At 42.4% G+C, this 17167-nt stretch overlaps 1 protein-coding gene across 5 annotated transcripts in view; it reads right to left on the bottom strand.

Moving 5' to 3' along the window:
• Positions 1–17167, bottom strand: part of rxraa (retinoid X receptor, alpha a) — a 280451-nt gene that overhangs the window by 4242 nt on the left and 259042 nt on the right. For all 5 annotated transcript variants that reach the window (XM_060935448.1, XM_060935450.1, XM_060935449.1 and 2 more), the window contains 4 exons: positions 16347–16476; positions 13697–13829; positions 11084–11175; positions 5299–5404 (listed from right to left, as the gene is read on the bottom strand). In XM_060935448.1, the coding sequence (XP_060791431.1) occupies positions 5299–5404; positions 11084–11175; positions 13697–13829; positions 16347–16476 (461 nt within the window). The remainder of the gene's footprint in view (positions 1–5298; positions 5405–11083; positions 11176–13696; positions 13830–16346; positions 16477–17167) is intronic.

Here is a 17167-nt window from a genome sequence, read left to right as displayed (position 1 = left end):
TAAAATGGGACGTCTGAACGCTACAGGGGTAGACTCGCTACGCGTGAGGAGAGTTGATTACATACGGGCATTGCATAATTTGCATCCTGGTATTTTGCACTTCCAAAATGGCGAATATCAACAACAACAGAACTGCGTGTCTTCCAGTGTTGCCAGATTGGGCGGTTTTAAGTGCATTTTGGCGGATTTGGACATATTTTGGGCTGGAAAGCGTCAGCAGTATCTGGCAACACTGGTGTCTTCATCCACGTTGTTTTCCCGGCGCTTGGTGATGCCATGACAACCGGGAAAAGGAAGTACATTTCATTTCCGCATTATGACTATCGTATAGCACGGTCGCAAAAACTGCCGTGTGAACGCAAGTGGGGCTGCACCGGTGCTAACACGCTTCTCTCTAGTAAGCAGGTTTGTGACGTGTGAACGCTCCACAAAATTTACACCGGTGTAAGATATATCGCAACAAAATACATCGGTGCAGCATCGATGCAAATATGTGCCGTGTGAACACCCCTATATTTACCTCCACCAACTTTGTTGGAGGAGGTTATGTTTTCGCCTCTGTTTCTTTGTTTGTTTGTCTGTTCCAAAGGATTTTGATAAAATTTTGAGGAAAGGTGAAATGGGCCAAGGAACAAATGATTAGATATTGATGCAGGATTTATTTTTTTTTTTATCTGTTTCCAGTGGAACTCAAAAAGTTGTCAACAGATTTGGATGAAATTTGGTGGACAGCTTTAGTATTATCCTACGGTAGGTTTCAAGTGATCTGATTTTCAAGTTGATAATATGTGGTTTGGCAGAGATATGCACTGTACTGGGTGCCCTTCTAGTTTTATGGGTCATTCTAGAATTCGGGGTACATTTCGCATCTCCGAAATAAACCTTTTGTTATTTTCCCTAAAAGGAATCTTTATTGAATCAGTTTTGAACAATAATATAAATGACAAATTTTCACCAACAGTGATGCTTGATATACATTTTAGACCCAATTTATCCGTAAAATGTTAACTAAATGACTCCCACCCCTCCCCCAACATTATTGGCTGTCTTCGACTCCTGATTCATGCATTCAACTTGAATAAACAGGAAGTCATTCAGTCTAAGAGTCTGTTTTTGGGGGACTTATTCTCATCTCATCTCATTATCTCCAGCCACTTTATCCTGTTCTACAGGATCGCAGGCAAGCTGGAGCCTATCCCAGCTGACTACGGGCGAAAGGCGGGGTACACCCTGGACAAGTCGCCAGGTCATCACAGGGCTGACACATAGACACAGACAACCATTCACACTCACATTCACACCTACGGTCAATTTAGAGTCACCAGTTAACCTAACCTGCATGTCTTTGGACTGTGGGGGAAACCGGAGCACCCGGAGGAAACCCACGTGGACACGGGGAGAACATGCAAACTCCGCACAGAAAGGCCCTCGCCGGCCACGGGGCTCGAACCCGGACCTTCTTGCTGTGAGGCGACAGTGCTAACCACTACACCACCGTGCCACCCAGGGACTTATTCTATTAACTGTTATAAAGTCAATTTTCTGTCTGATGTGAAATTTCAGGAATAAAAAAATATATACATTTTTTTTTATCCGCCCTAGAACATTTTCTTGTCAACTCTGTTAACTCCGTTATAAAACCGCATAAAATCCACAAAGACTTTTAATCATACTAATATGCATGACACCTGCACCGAGCGATGTCACTTCCTCTGGCGGGAAACTTCAGAAAGGCAGTGAGGTTCTGGTTTCTTCTGTCATTAATTTGAACAAAATGTTGAGGATTTTACACCAACAGTAGATTAATTATTCGTCAAATCTGTTATTGTGATATTGGAGTGAATCTCTTGCTCATCTTTTAGAAACATCAATAATATGAATAAAATTCATTCAATTCTGTTTTTATACATGCCATGTGGTAGCTAGTTTGAGGTTAGCGTGTGGAGTTAAGACACAAAATGGTGGGAAACGTCAACTCTGTCATCATCAATTCTGTTCCCGGATCGCCCGGTTTAACGATAACAGAGTCGACGACGGCGAACAGAGTCAACACTTGAAATGTAGCCGCAATTACAGAATGGGCCATTCATGAGGCAACGTATTTGAGACTTTGTAGGCCTATGTATGCAGCACACAAGTCATTTCTGTATCGTGCTTTGTATCTTTAGGGAACTCGAAAGTCTGATATTTCAGTCAGGGATATGATTGGAGGAACTGAAGGAGTGGATAGAACACTCTGAACATCATTAGGTCATAGACCCTATCCCAAGCGACCCCGTCATGCCCCCGTCATTTCTCTGTAAGAGACAGAGCCACAACCAGAGGTACGTTAAACTCTGTCATTGACCCAGTTCTGTTAATGGATTGCCCAGTTGAACGATAACAGAGTTGACAACGACTAATAGAGTCAAGACTGGAAATGTACTCGCAGTTATAGAATGGGCCATGCATACTGCTTTTATATACTGTCCAACTGGAGTTCTTTTAGATCTGGTGCAAGTAAAAGCTTGCAGCTTATACCAAGCTCAATAACACAACCTATCGCTACATGTCCGCGTACACTACCGTTCAAAAGTTTGGGGTCACCCAGACAATTTTGTGTTTTCCATGAAAAGTCACACTTTTATTCACCACCATAAGTTGTAAAATGAATAGAAAATATAGTCAAGACATTTTTCTGGCCATTTTGAGCATTTAATCGACCCCACAAATGTGATGCTCCAGAAACTCAATCTGCTCAAAGGAAGGTCAGTTTTATAGCTTCTCTAAAGAGCTCAACTGTTTTCAGCTGCGCTAACATGATTGTACAAGGGTTTTCTAATCATCCATTAGCCTTCTGAGGCAATGAGCAAACACATTGTACCATTAGAACACTGGAGTGATAGTTGCTGGAAATGGGCCTCTATACACCTATGGAGATATTGCACCAAAAACCACACATTTGCAGCTAGAATAGTCATTTACCACATTAGCAATGTATAGAGTGCATTTCTGATTAAAGTGATCTTCGTTGAAAATAACAGTGCTTTTCTTTCAAAAATAAGGACATTTCAAAGTGACCCCAAACTTTTGAACGGTAGTGTATACCAGCTTACCAGTTTTAGATTCTTTTAGATGCCAGGTATATAATTCTTATAATATATAACAGTTTACTCATCATTCCTGAGCCTGGTTGACAAAGTACTGTAATACTACTACTACTACTACTACTAAATTAACTAATTAAGTAATTAATTCACTTAAAGATTGTTTAAACATAGCACATATGGGCGTGTGATCACAAAATGACTCCAGCTGTTTTGATGAAAAAATGAAAAGTTCTTTTACTGGCTGTTCTAAATCTACAGTTAAATATCGTATAATCTTATAAGGGTTCATTTATTAAAGCTAGACTGCCTTTCAGATTGTTCAAGTTTAGGCCATAAAAAGAATTTTCCCCGACACCAAATTATTTTTGTTTAGTGGACCGAAAGCTACTGAATTCGAATCACAGACTTCCAATTTTATTAGGGTTTTTTTTTTCCTAATAGAACAATTAATGAATTTCAGGCCACGTGGCCCTAAATTCTCCGCTATTTTTTCCTGCTTCACCATGACCCAATTCAACATACTACGTCATGCATCACATGGTGGTGGGCTTTCCCCGTTCGCGCAAGGCATTGTGGGACACAAATTTGAAACAGGAGAGAAAAATGGAGGACGTGAGTGTGCGAATGAAACGTGAAAGCCTGACTACAGTAACGGAAAGAAAGCGAGAAGAAAAGACGTTATGTTATATACGAAGGAAAGGAAACGCAGGACCAAACTAATAAATATTGGTGCTCAGTGAGCACCTCGGTGTGATCAGCTGTTCGTTTAGCGACTGAATGATGGAACTGTCAGTGCACGCTCAAAGTAAACCTGAGCATGCACACACACACACACACACACACATGGACTTCCTATGTCTGCTTGACTGCGCGAAGAAGCGAGCGATTTCATGCACATTATTTGCTTTAATCCCCTCAAATTAAATAACTTCCCAGCCACAGAACAGAATGGCCTGATATTTTGTGAGATATTACAGAAATAAACATCTATCACAATGACCACATTTCAGAGGGAACTAAATTTCACCGATTTTATGAAATCGAAAGGCCGGCTAGCTTTAAAGGAACAGTCCACCGTACTTCCATAATGAAATATGCTCTTATCTGAATTGAGACGAGCTGCTCCGTACCTCTCCGAGCTTTGCGCGACCTCCCAGTCAGTCAGACGCAGTCAGACGCGCTGTCACTCCTGTTAGCAATGTAGCTAGGCTCAGTATGGCCAATGGTATTTTTTGGGGCTGTAGTTAGATGCGACCAAACTCTTCCGCGTTTTTCCTGTTTACATAGGTTTATATGACCAGTGATATGAAACAAGTTCAGTTACACAAATTGAAACGTAGCGATTTTCTATGCTATGGAAAGTCCGCACTATAATGACAGGCGTACTAACACCTTCTGCGCGCTTCAACAGCGCATTGATACGGAGCTCAGATATCAATGCGCTGCCGAAGCGCGCAGAAGGTGTTAGTACGCCTGTCATTATAGTGCGGACTTTCCATAGCATAGAAAATCGCTACGTTTCAATTTGTGTAACTGAACTTGTTTCATATCACTGGTCATATAAACCTATGTAAACAGGAAAAACGTGGAAGAGTTTGGTCGCATCTAACTACAGCCCCAAAAAATACCATTGGCCATGCTGAGCCTAGCTACATTGCTAACAGGAGTGACAGCGCGTCTGACTGCATCTGACTGACTGGGAGGTCGCGCAAAGCTCGGAGAGGTACGGAGCAGCTCGTCTCAATTCAGATAAGAGCATATTTCATTATGGAAGTACGGTGGACTGTTCCTTTAAATTTGGTGCAGCCAATCCAAAGAAATTAGCGAAAATGTTTAAAATATCACCATCTTAACGGAAAATCAAGTTTGGAGAAAATCGGCTGTAAACTTTGCGATTGGCCTATAAAGTCATATTCACAGGCTGATTTACAGTATAATATTTTGTTACAGGATACATTACAGACTAAAGGAATGTATTCATGGCAAAATTAGAAAACATTTTTTTTTGACGCCCTCTCGTTTCAAATCACTATCTCGGAATGAACTTTTGCCACACTGGAGTCATGTTGCAGTGACACGCCCCATTTTTACAGTATACATTTTCGATATTGTTGTAAGCTTGACAGTTCACTTATGTAATTATTTGTTTGAGTGTAAGCGCCCATTTTTTTCCTTGCATGCTCAGGGTGTACGGAAGATGTTCCCGTACCTTCCGGGTTGATCAGGGTACTTCTGCTTGCAGTATGCCTCCAGAGAGGCATAAACCTTCTCCCTCAGAGCCTCCACCTCGCTAGGGTTTGACAAGCCTTTGGAGTCTAGACGAGAAAAAGATTTTTTTCTGTTAACTTTTTCTGCACAGTGGTTTGTCAGAAATGTCAAATTTAATGACTCAATCCTGCTGAGCCCCCTGTAAACTCAGCAGAGGGTTATTTAGAAAGGAAAGTGGTTGAAGTGTTGGAAATGTGTTCCTTAAGTCAGGAGGATGCAAACAGTAAGCACATTTTTCTTGCTATAAGGTAAAAACATTTTAAAACAATTACTGACAAACACACAGCCTGTCCCAGAAGAAAATGTGAATGTATTCCTGTGCAGAGTGGCAATGACGACACATAAAAAGAGGATTTGGTCGTGTTTTAAAGCGTTAATATGTAGCTTTCCGAACCTACAACCAACTAATGCCGGGAAGTGAGAACAGATTCTTTATTGTTTGTAACATCAGAAGTGCATATGAACGTGACATCACGGTGAAAACTCATAAGCATGACAGCAGGTTTAATGAAGCGACGTGTGTGATTAATAGATCGTCGAGATCATCAACTGGCAGATGATTGTCTGGATGCAGCTCCAGTAATGTGTTTCAACTCAGTTTTATTTTGCTTGGCTTGTGGGAACCAATATTCATTTACGAAAGGCGAGCTCCAACAAAACATGCCGTATGTCAGTGAGCGAATTCCTTCTTTCTTCTGTGCTCACATCTCAATCGATCTCTATGGAGTGCTCCTTAGAGAGCTCCTAATTACGAGAATGGGAGCAGTAATTCTGTAACTCGTTTCAAAGAGGACAAGCAGAGGCACAAAGCACTGCAGAAAAAGAAGAGTACTTGCTTTGTCTGTTGAGCCAGGACTCATTAAACATTGTGTTTGTTCTGTCCACTGGACTACGGTATCGAGTGAAATCACCCTGCACTCTCAGAAATAAAAAGTACTAACCTGGAGAATTCCTTCTCGCTGGAGTGGTACTGTTTGAAATCATTTTGAAAGGTAGACTATACTCATGTTTCCAAGTGAAAGATATATTCTTAAGGTACAAAAGACGTACCATTGATCGTCCCATCCCATGGACAAGGAAAAAAAACCCACAGCAGAGCAATTCCAGCGTTATGGACGTGACACTTGAACTCAAAATGGCAACAAATGACCCAGTGCATGTTTTATTGTCTCCCAGTATTTAAACAGGTGTTGCATATTTTAAGGCTGTACCATACTGGAGAAGTGATAGAACAAGAACAATTCTCATAGTACATCTAGGGCATGCCAGAAAACGCCAATAAAAGATGCGTTATGGATGTGACAGAAAAAGTATCACTTTTCTTGGGTGACTGTACATTTTTATCAAACTCTGTGAAATTGTAAACCTAATGTCGAAATGGAGATATCCGTTTGATAGAGGGGTCCAAGGTGAATATTAAAAAATCTTTGTTTAAAATATTTTATATTTCATGCAGAGTTTCAGAAGGAAAAGTCAGCGTTACGGATGTGACGAAATTCCGTTATGGATGTGACGCGTCTGAAATAGACATGGCATATGTTTAGAAAATCAGCAATTTAACCACCATAACCCTTTGAAAAACTCTCTAAATATCAGCTAAAACGATCAAAGTTCTTAAATAATATTTAGGATGGCTATTGTTTTGCTGTTTTGTGGATTTTAGCATACATTTCTGTGGCTTGTGGCAATAATATAGAATTGTACATGATCAAAGTTGGTTTTAGCTTGGGGTTTACATTATAAGAAAGAAAGACTGACGGTGACATATTAGGTGATCAAAATGTGACAAATTGGTTCAACTTATTCACATCTGTAAAATACAGGCCTAGGTGATATCTCTGGGAGTGGTTTTGATGTACTACATGTTGCTTTATTTTTGCATGGTGAGGTTGACATTTACATGGAATTGCCCTGCATTAGACGGTGTATGTAGTATAAGGTCGGACTTGTCGTCATCATCACCTTCTCTTTTGTCCAGCACTGTTTCCAGGTCAGGGTCCATGTGGACCCTATAGATCCACATGTCATTAACCGGAGCATAGTTTTACCCCGGATGCCCTTCCTGCCACAACCTTTCCATTTCTGGGCTTGGGACACAACCACTCACACACCTATAAACTATTTAGAGTAGCCAGTTGACTTAGCTGCATGTCTTTGGACTGTGGAGGAAACCGGAGCACCCGGACGAAACCCACGCAGACACGAGGAGAACATGCAAACTCCACACAGAAAGCCCCCCGTTGGCCACTGGGCTCGAACCCAGAACCTTCTTGCTGTGAGGCAGTAGTGCTAACCACTACACCATCGTGCCACCCTTGTGCGTTGATCTGAAAAAACTAACACTTTTACAATTCGGATGACTGTAAAAACCCTTTCATATAGCCTTTAATCCTACTCAGATGTGTTCTGCTTCCCTTCTGGATCTTGTAGAAGAGTAAAAATTCTGAATGGAAACTCAAAAATTTGACGACAAAAATCACGATGACGGCGGAAAGTTTGACCCGAGCTCGCTGGTGTGTTTAACGTGTCTATGCTACTGCACAGGAACAAATATGGCATGAAATCGCTAAATATTTTACAGGTGGCGGCACGGTGGTGTAGTGGTTAGCGCTGTCGCCTCACAGCAAGAAGGTCCGGGTTCGAGCCCCGTGGCCGGCGAGGGCCTTTCTGTGCGGAGTTTGCATGTTCTCGCCGTGTCCGCGTGGGTTTCCTCCGGGTGCTCCGGTTTCCCCCACAGTCCAAAGACATGCAGGTTAGGTTAACTGGTGACTCTAAATTGACCGTAGGTGTGAATGTGAGTGTGAATGGTTGTCTGTGTCTATGTGTCAGCCCTGTGATGACCTGGCGACTTGTCCAGGGTGTACCCCGCCTTTCGCCCGTAGTCAGCTGGGATAGGCTCCGGCTTGCCTGCGACCCTGTAGAACAGGATAAAGCGTCTAGAGATAATGAGATGAGATGAGATTTTACAGGTTGACATGGAAACTTGGTAGGCAGGGATGTTTCGACTATGTTTTGTCATCTGATGGATGTTGATTTTAATCCTCCAGGTGTACAAAAGGTATGCAGGAGAGAGAGTATGTGAACAGTGAAGCTCCTGCTTTGCACTCATCAAAAAACCAGGCCGAATGAGAGTGAAGCTTTTATCCGAAGCAGCAGTTTGGGTCAGTTGAGCAGACAGTCTTTAATCTGAGGGGATCAGACTCTTTAGTTACATTACATTACATTACAGGCATTTAGCAGACGCTCTTATCCAGAGCGATGTACGACATACCCGGAGCACCCTGGGAAGCTGTTGGGGGTTAGGTGCCTTGCTCAAGAGCACTTCAGCCATTCCTGCTGGTGCAGGGAATCAAACTGGCGACCTTTTGGTCCCAAAGCTGCTTCTGTAACCATTAGGCCATGGCTTCTAGTAAAAATGAACTTGAATTTTGACGTCCAGTTGTGGAACTGAATCAAATTCACCAATTGATTGAGAATTCAGTTGAGAATATTCAGCAATCTGACCTACTAATACATGAGCAGATTTGAACCTTGGTTCAAATACCTTGTCAAACAGTCTGGCTGACATAAAGTGGCGAAAAAGCAAAGCCTGGGGTCCCTTTTGGACCCTTGAAAGTTTTTGGAAGTCAACAGCTGGCATCAAGTGAAAGCTCTCATTGTTCAAAGTGTCCGTCCTTAGTGTGCTACCCAGTGATTCTGAGGCATGGGTTTCGACATCTAAACTGTCTGAAATTCTAGACGTCTTTCAAAGACAATGCTGTTCATGATATTCATGTTGAATATCAAACAGCAAGAGCACGTGAGTAACAAAGATCTACACTCACTGGCCACTTTAATAGGAACTTGTTCTTCTAGATTCTAAGATTCCTGTTCTTGGCTGCAGAAATGGAACCCAACATGGTGTTCTGCTGTTTCATGCCGAGATGCTTTTCTGCTCACCACGGTTGTAAAGAGTTGCTGTGAGTTACTATATCCTTCCTGGCAAAAAACTCGAACCAATCTGACCATTTTCCTCTGACCTCTCTTATCAACAAGGCGTTTGTTTCCACCCACAGAACCGTCGCTCACTTGATGTTTTTTGTTTTTCGCACCATTCTATGTAGAGACTGTTGTGTGTGAAAACCCCAGGAGATCAGTCGTTTCTGAAACACTCAAACCAGTCCATCTGGCTCAACCCAACACCCAGGCCACAGTGAAAGAAAGTCACAATTTTCTCCCATTCTGATGCACGGTGGTGTAGTGGTTAGCACTGTCACCTCACAGCAAGAAGATCCCGGGTTTGAGCCAAGTGGCCGACGGAGGCCTTTCTGTGTGGGGTTTGCATGTTCTCGCCATGTCTGCATGGGTTTCCTCCGGGTGCTCCGGTTTCCTAGTCTGGCTAACGCGACAAAGCTCTACGAGCTGTTGGTCTGGCCAAGATATTAAGCCCAACCGTTTCCCAGAGCCCGTGGTTGACCCGCCTCCCTGAAATGCCTCAGTTTGCTACTGGTCGAAGCCAGAAAAGGCTGTGATGAAGCTTAAACCAATCACATCACTCTTTCCTCTGACGTATGCGACGCGACGGGGCTAACTGGTAGATTAAACTCTTACCGAAGCCGGTTGGGAGCAAGGCGAAAACGTCCTTCCTTTCAATAAATACCTCCAGGGCTGCTCTTTGCTCCGTTTTCAATGAGAACTTCCCGCTGAATGCTTTCAATACAGCATCTATGCGTAATAGATGCGGAAGCGTGAATGAAGCGCTTCCGGCATAGATTCTGTAAACAATCTATGGCTTCTGGTCGCAGTTCTACTACGTCAGTGCCTTGAACACGCCTCTACCTAGGGCCGTTGGAGATGCTCAAAGTTGATTGGTTCCCGATTTTTCGGGAGCTTGGAAGAGCTGTAGATAGCTTGCCTGGCCAGAATAAGCTTGCAACAGGCCCTCGTGTTGCGTCACGCTTAGGATGGGCGGGCCCAGGCTACCGGTTTCCCCCACAGTCCAAAGACATGCAGGTTAGGTTAACTGGTGACTCTAAATTGACCGTAGGTGTGAATGTGAGTGTGAATGGTTGTCTGTGTCTATGTGTCAGCCCTGTGATGACCTGGCGACTTGTCCAGGGTGTACCCCGCCTCTCGCCCGTAGTCAGCTGGGATAGGCTCCAGCTCGCCTGTGACCCTGTACAGGATAAACGGCTACAAATAATGGATGGATGGATGGATGGATGGATGTTTAAACATTGTGAACATGAACTGAAGCTCTTGATTTGTATCTGTATGATTTGATGCATTGTGCTACTGCCGAGGGATTGGCTGATTACAGAACTGCATAAAACAGCAGGTGGATGGATGGGTGTTCCTAGTCAAAGTTTGCTCTTTGGACCCCTGAACATGGTCAACATGCAAGAGGATGCTCTACTCAGAGTATATCGCAAAAATCCTACATCCTGATTCCAAAGTAACCTTAACATCTGGTGAACTATGCGAAGCTGCACAAGACCGAGCAGCCTGGCTTAAACTTACGGTCCCTGATGAGAGACTGATGCATTATTTTATTCAGTTTTAATATCTAAAGTAACCTGCTCAAGTTGAGAATGAGAAAGAGAAAAGAAGGAAGGGTATAACAAAAGAAGGTAGCACAAGAAAGAATCAAGGAGGAGGAGGAGGAGAAGGTTGGTCGGGTTGGAGTGCAGCAGGAAGCAGGAGAGGTTCAGGAAGTGGTATGTAAAAGAGGTTGTCCAGAATGCTACCTGGGTTAAACAGCACTATGGCTCGTAGGCAGCCCAGCTCTGTTTTATCCATCTGCATGTCCCTCATCTTTGACACCAACTCTGTGAGCACTCTGTGGAAAAAAAAAAGTGTTTCAAACCTCACACATACTGTAATCCAACTCATTATAGTACAATGCTCTTGAATTCATGATTCTGATTGGTCAGATGGTGTTGATTATTTTTTTATATTAGCAGCTCTGACGATATTTCTGGCTATAATTCAAATCACAGGTTTATTTGTATGGAGGATGCGCCACATAAACAGATTAAAAAAATAAGCCGAGATATGGATATAGATAAGTTTTCCATGGGATGTTTATTGCATTGTACAACCCCGATTCCAAAAAAGTTGGGACAAAGTACAAATTGTAAATAAAAACGGAATGCAATGATGTGGAAGTTTCAAAATTCCATATTTTATTCAAAATAGAACATAGATGACATATCAAATGTTTAAACTGAGAAAATGTATCATTTAAAGAGAAAAATTAGGTGATTTTAAATTTCGTGACAACAACACATCTCAAAAAAGTTGGGACAAGGCCGTGTTTCCCACTGTGAGACATCCCCTTTTCTCTTTACAACAGTCTGTAAACGTCTGGGGACTGAGGAGACAAGTTGCTCAAGTTTAGGGATAGGAATGTTAACCCATTCTTGTCTAATGTAGGATTCTAGTTGCTCAACTGTCTTAGGTCTTTTTTGTCGTATCTTCCGTTTTATGATGCGCCAAATGTTTTCTATGGGTGAAAGATCTGGCCAGTTCAGTACCCGGACCCTTCTTTTACGCAGCCATGATGCTGTAATTGATGCAGTATGTGGTTTGGCATTGTCATGTTGGAAAATGCAAGGTCTTCCCTGAAAGAGACGTCGTCTGGATGGGAGCATATGTTGCTCTAGAACCTGGATCTTTCAGCATTGATGGTGTCTTTCCAGATGTATAAGCTGCCCATGCCACATGCACTAATGCAACCCCATACCATCAGAGATGCAGGCTTCTGAACTGAGCGCTGATAACAACTTGGGTCGTCCTTCTCCTCTTTAGTCCGAATGACACGGCGTCCCTGATTTCCATAAAGAACTTCACATTTTGATTCGTCTGACCACAGAACAGTTTTCCACTTTGCCACAGTCCATTTTAAATGAGCCTTGGCCCAGAGAAGACGTCTGCGCTTCTGGATCATGTTTAGATACGGCTTCTTCTTTGAACTATCGAGTTTTAGCTGGCAACGGCGGATGGCACGGTGAATTGTGTTCACAGATAATGTTCTCTGGAAATATTCCTGAGCCCATTTTGTGATTTCCAATACAGAAGCATGCCTGTATGTGATGCAGTGCCGTCTAAGGGCCCGAAGATCACGGGCACCCGGTATGGTTTTCTGGCCTTGACCTTTACGCACAGAGATTCTTCCAGATTCTCTGAATCTTTTGATGATATTATGCACTGTAGATGATGATATGTTCAAACTCTTTGCAATTTTACACTGTCGAACTCCTTTCTGATATTGCTCCACTATTTGTCGGCGCAGAATTAGGGGGATTGGTGATCCTCTTCCCATCTTTACTTCTGAGAGCCGCTGCCACTCCAAGATGCTCTTTTTATACCCAGTCATGTTAATGACCTATTGCCAATTGACCTAATGAGTTGCAATTTGGTCCTCCAGCTGTTCCTTTTTTGTACCTTTAACTTTTCCAGCCTCTTATTGCCCCTGTCCCAACTTTTTTGAGATGTGTTGCTGTCATGAAATTTCAAATGAGCCAATATTTGGCAAGAAATTTCAAAATGTCTCACTTTCGACATTTGATATGTTGTCTATGTTCTATTGTGAATATAATATCAGTTTTTGAGATTTGTAAATTATTGCATTCCATTTTTGTTTACAATTTGTACTTTGTCCCAACTTTTTTGGAATCGGGGTTGCATTATTGCTTTGTAATAGTCAGAGGTCAAGCTGTTTGTCTTCCTGATGTCAAGTCATCATTGATTACTTTCCTCCAACAGCACATGCCCAAGTGCTTTATTCCTTACATATCAGCGACTTTCATTATTTCTTTCATGAGAATGCAAAAAAGGCAGAGAAATGTCTTGTTGCTTGATTTAGAGTGTTCCTTCTTGTCGTGATCGTTCTTGTGAACAGCATGAGAAGGTCAGTCCAGGCATTTATAGTGCACAGCCCACAGGCACAGTGGCTCAGCTGCCCCACTGCTTCAACTTCCAGCACAAATGACACGCAAATGGATTTCCTTTTGCACTTTCTTTCTGAGTAGCTCATTATTTCTGCATGACCTGTGCCACGCGTGTATGTGAATCTTTAATGAATACTGATGTTAATCAATAAAAGAGCTCCTGCGTTCTGCTTTGTCTCTCTCTGGAGTCCGCTGGCGAAAATGCCAAGGTTCGTCCTCCTGCCCTTGCATTAAAACTTGGTGAAATCATGACTGTGTGTTGGTATTTTTAAATGAACCTTGTTAAAAAAGGTGCATCAGTTTGCCATCGAACAACCAAAACGACCAAAAGTGCACGCTCTTAATTGTATAGTGGAATTTTGACCTTTGTGTATTTCCTTGAGATCTTAAAAGCTTGTGACCTCTGACCTGTCGAATATGGCTCCCACTCCGGCACTGTGGGCACTGTTCCTGTGCACGTGGAGCCCAGTGGCCAGCAGAATGCCATCCTTTACGGCTATGGAGCGGTGCGAGAACGACGCAATGAGCAGCTCGTTCCAGCCTGGAAAATTAAAACACGTATATGACACATGATGTAAAGGCAGCGGTTTCAAGTCTGCATACCACCACTGCCAGACTATCACATTTACAACAAAACACCGGAACGCCAGGAAAAAAACAAATAAAGAAAAAACCCAGTCAAGTTGAAATTCCTAGTTGGAATGTTGGGAAGGTCTTCTTCCCAAGTTCAACAAGTGACATCAAATCACCATGGCTGCTCACAGCATCAACAGTAAACAGAGTAGCACTTATTTACGTTGAAATGACTTATACTATATATCCACCAGTATTTCTTTTGGCTGGTAGTCAACACATAGACATATTCGCTCGTTAAATTTGTAAAACTTTGGAGGAAGAAAATATCCATCGCTTGTTACAGTTAGCTAGCTCGCTTGTTGCTAACACAAGACAATCATCAGGCGTATACGTTTTTTTCTTTCGAGCTTAAATGATGGAATTTTGAGCTCCGATTTCCCATTTCTGAGGTAAATCGAATGCAGCATTTGTTCGGCACATTACACGAGGAAATTTTTTTTTATCACTCATCCGTAGGGACTTCATGAGTTTTACTCGGATGAGTGGCACAACATTTACGAGATTATACCAGTCACCTTGACTTATAACACGACACAGTTTAATGATCTGAACCACTAAAATGCTTTATTGATGTATCCATTTTTCACAAGGTTTGAGAATTTTCATGTAGCCTGACTAACCAGCTTCCTGTGCATTAAATTCTACAACCCCAATTCCAAAAAAGTTGGGACGCTGTGTAAACTGCATAAAAACAGAATGTGAAGATTTGCAAATCATGGAAACCCTGTATGGTATTTCAAAATATATGCTCATTTTGAATTTGATGTCAGCAACACGTTTCAAAAATGTTGGGACAGAAGCATGTTTACCATCATGTTGCATCACCTCTACTTTTAACGACACTCTAAACATTTGGGAACTGAGGAGACCAACTGCTGTAGTTTGGAAAGAGAAATCTTGTCCTGTTCTTGCCTGATATACAATTTGAGTTGCTCAATAGTTCGGGGTCTCCTTTGTCATATTTTGCGCGTAATAATGTACCAAATGTTTTAAATGGGAGACCGATCTGGACTGCAAGCAGGCCAGTTTAGCACCTGAACTCTTTTACTACGGAGCCGTGCGGTTTTAATATGTGCAGAAAGCGGTTTGGCTTTGTCTTGCTGAAAGAAGGAAGGCCTTCCCTGAAAAAGATTTTGTCTGGGTGGCAGCATATTGCTCTGAAACGTGTATATATCATTCAGCATTAATGATGCCTTCCTAGATGCTATTACCCTTGTCATGTGCACTAATGCCCCCTCATACCATCACAGATGCTGCTTTTGAACTGTGCACTGATAACAAGCTGGATGGTCCCTCTCCTCTTTAGCCTGGAGGACGTGGTGTCCATGACTTCTAAAAAGAATTTCTACTTTTGATTCATCGGACCGCGGGACAATTTTCCACTTCGCCTCAGTCCATCGTAAAAGAGCTCGGGCCCAGAGAAGGTGGCGGTGTTTCTGGATATTGTTTATATCTGGTTTTAACTTGCATTTCTGGATGCAGTAATGAACCTTTTTTCACAGACGACGGTTTTCTGAAGTGTTCCTGACCCCATACAGTGATTTCCACTACAGATGCGTGTCTGCTTTTAATGCAGTGTCTCCTGAGGGCCTGAACATCACAGGCATCCAATGCCACTTTTCAGCCTTGTTTCTTGCATACAGAGATTTCTCCAGATTCTCTGAATCTTTTAATGATATTATGTACCATAGATGATGTGACCCTCAAATTCTTTGCAATTTTACATTGGGGAACGTTATTCTTAAATTGTTGCACTGTTTGCCTACACAGTCTTTCACAGAGCGCTGAACCCCTCCCCATCTTTACTTCTGAGAGACTCCGCCTCTCTGGGATGCTCTTTTTATACCCAATCAGGTTACTGACCTGTTGCCAATTAACCTAATAATTTTTTTTTAAGTATTACACAACTTTTTCAGTCTTTTGTTGCCCCTGTCCCAACTTTTCTGAAACTTGTTACTGACATCAAATTCAAAATGAGCATATATTAAAAAAAAAACCCCAAACCAAACCAACAAACAATAAAATTTCTCAGTTTCAACATTTGATATGTTGTCTTTGGACTATTTTCAATGAAATATAGGGTTTCCGTGATTTGTAAATCACCACATTCTGTTTTTATTTATATTTTACACAGCGTCCGGACTTTTTTGGAATTGGGGTTATATTAATTTCCCCATATTTTTCTCCCGATATGTTTGTATAAGCCAGAGATCATGAAATGGTACACCATGATCCAGTAGCACTCATGGTGTTTCTTAAAATGGCAGAACTTACAGAAGGTTATAATCCTTAGAGCAACTACTGTGTCATTTTGGTCAAGTATGATGAGTTTTATGTAACTGGACCTTTTTTTTTTTTTACAAAATTGGTGTGCTTGTACGTTATCAAGAGTGCTCAGATGTGTATATGTAAGTGCACTTGCCAGCTCGTAGAAGGATGACCTGATCATCCAGGGGCAGTTCAGAGAAGTGTGGGATCCTCTTGGCCCATTCCACCAGGGTGAAGAGCTGTTTATCTGCCGCCTGGCAGATATTAGTGACTGGATCATTGGGCTGTGGAGAGACACAAGCACGAGTGAACATCGCTGATGGTGTAGGGCAGTAATAAGTAAGCGAACAGACCCCCTAGACACCTAAGTACATACTGACAGATGGCTCCTACACTCGAGACCTGGGCTTTGTTGTTCATCTTTAATGAAGATGGTGGACTTGGGCTTATTTGTATGTGTGTGCAGATTACAGTGATGACCAGAGCAAAAGAGCTTTTCTGACAGCTAGTCATATGTGTGTGTGTGTGTGTGTGTGTGAGGTTTGAAGGCCGATGAATAATCCACTCCATACAGGAAGGCAAAAACAACAATGGATCTGCCCGAGTCTCTCAGGAAATACCTGCAAAGAGGCAGCGTTAAAAATCCACTGCATCCAAGCAAGCATTTCCTGCAGGAAGCTCGGCCGGACAGAAAGGAGCTCGACACGTTCTCGCTAGAAGGGTCCTCAGAGCAGCAGGAAAACTTCATTCAGCGTGACAATTTATCAACAGTGAATTTACTCAGAAAATCAACTCCTCTTGCACGCAGAGGTGCCAACACTGCTCACAAGAACATCGTCGCACGCAGACTAGTGTATGTAGGTGGACAGGATAACCGTTTGCTTTTCTTTTATGAGAAAAATAAAAAGTTTCTGATGTTATGCCGGGCGGCACGGTGGTGTAGTGGTTAGCGCTGTCGCCTCACAGCAAGAAGGT

The sequence above is a fragment of the Neoarius graeffei genome, chromosome 12 (genome assembly GCF_027579695.1).
Source record: "Neoarius graeffei isolate fNeoGra1 chromosome 12, fNeoGra1.pri, whole genome shotgun sequence".
Taxonomy (NCBI): domain Eukaryota; kingdom Metazoa; phylum Chordata; class Actinopteri; order Siluriformes; family Ariidae; genus Neoarius; species Neoarius graeffei.
Note: the sequence above shows the minus strand (reverse complement) of the source record. Positions and strands in the feature narration are given on the sequence as shown.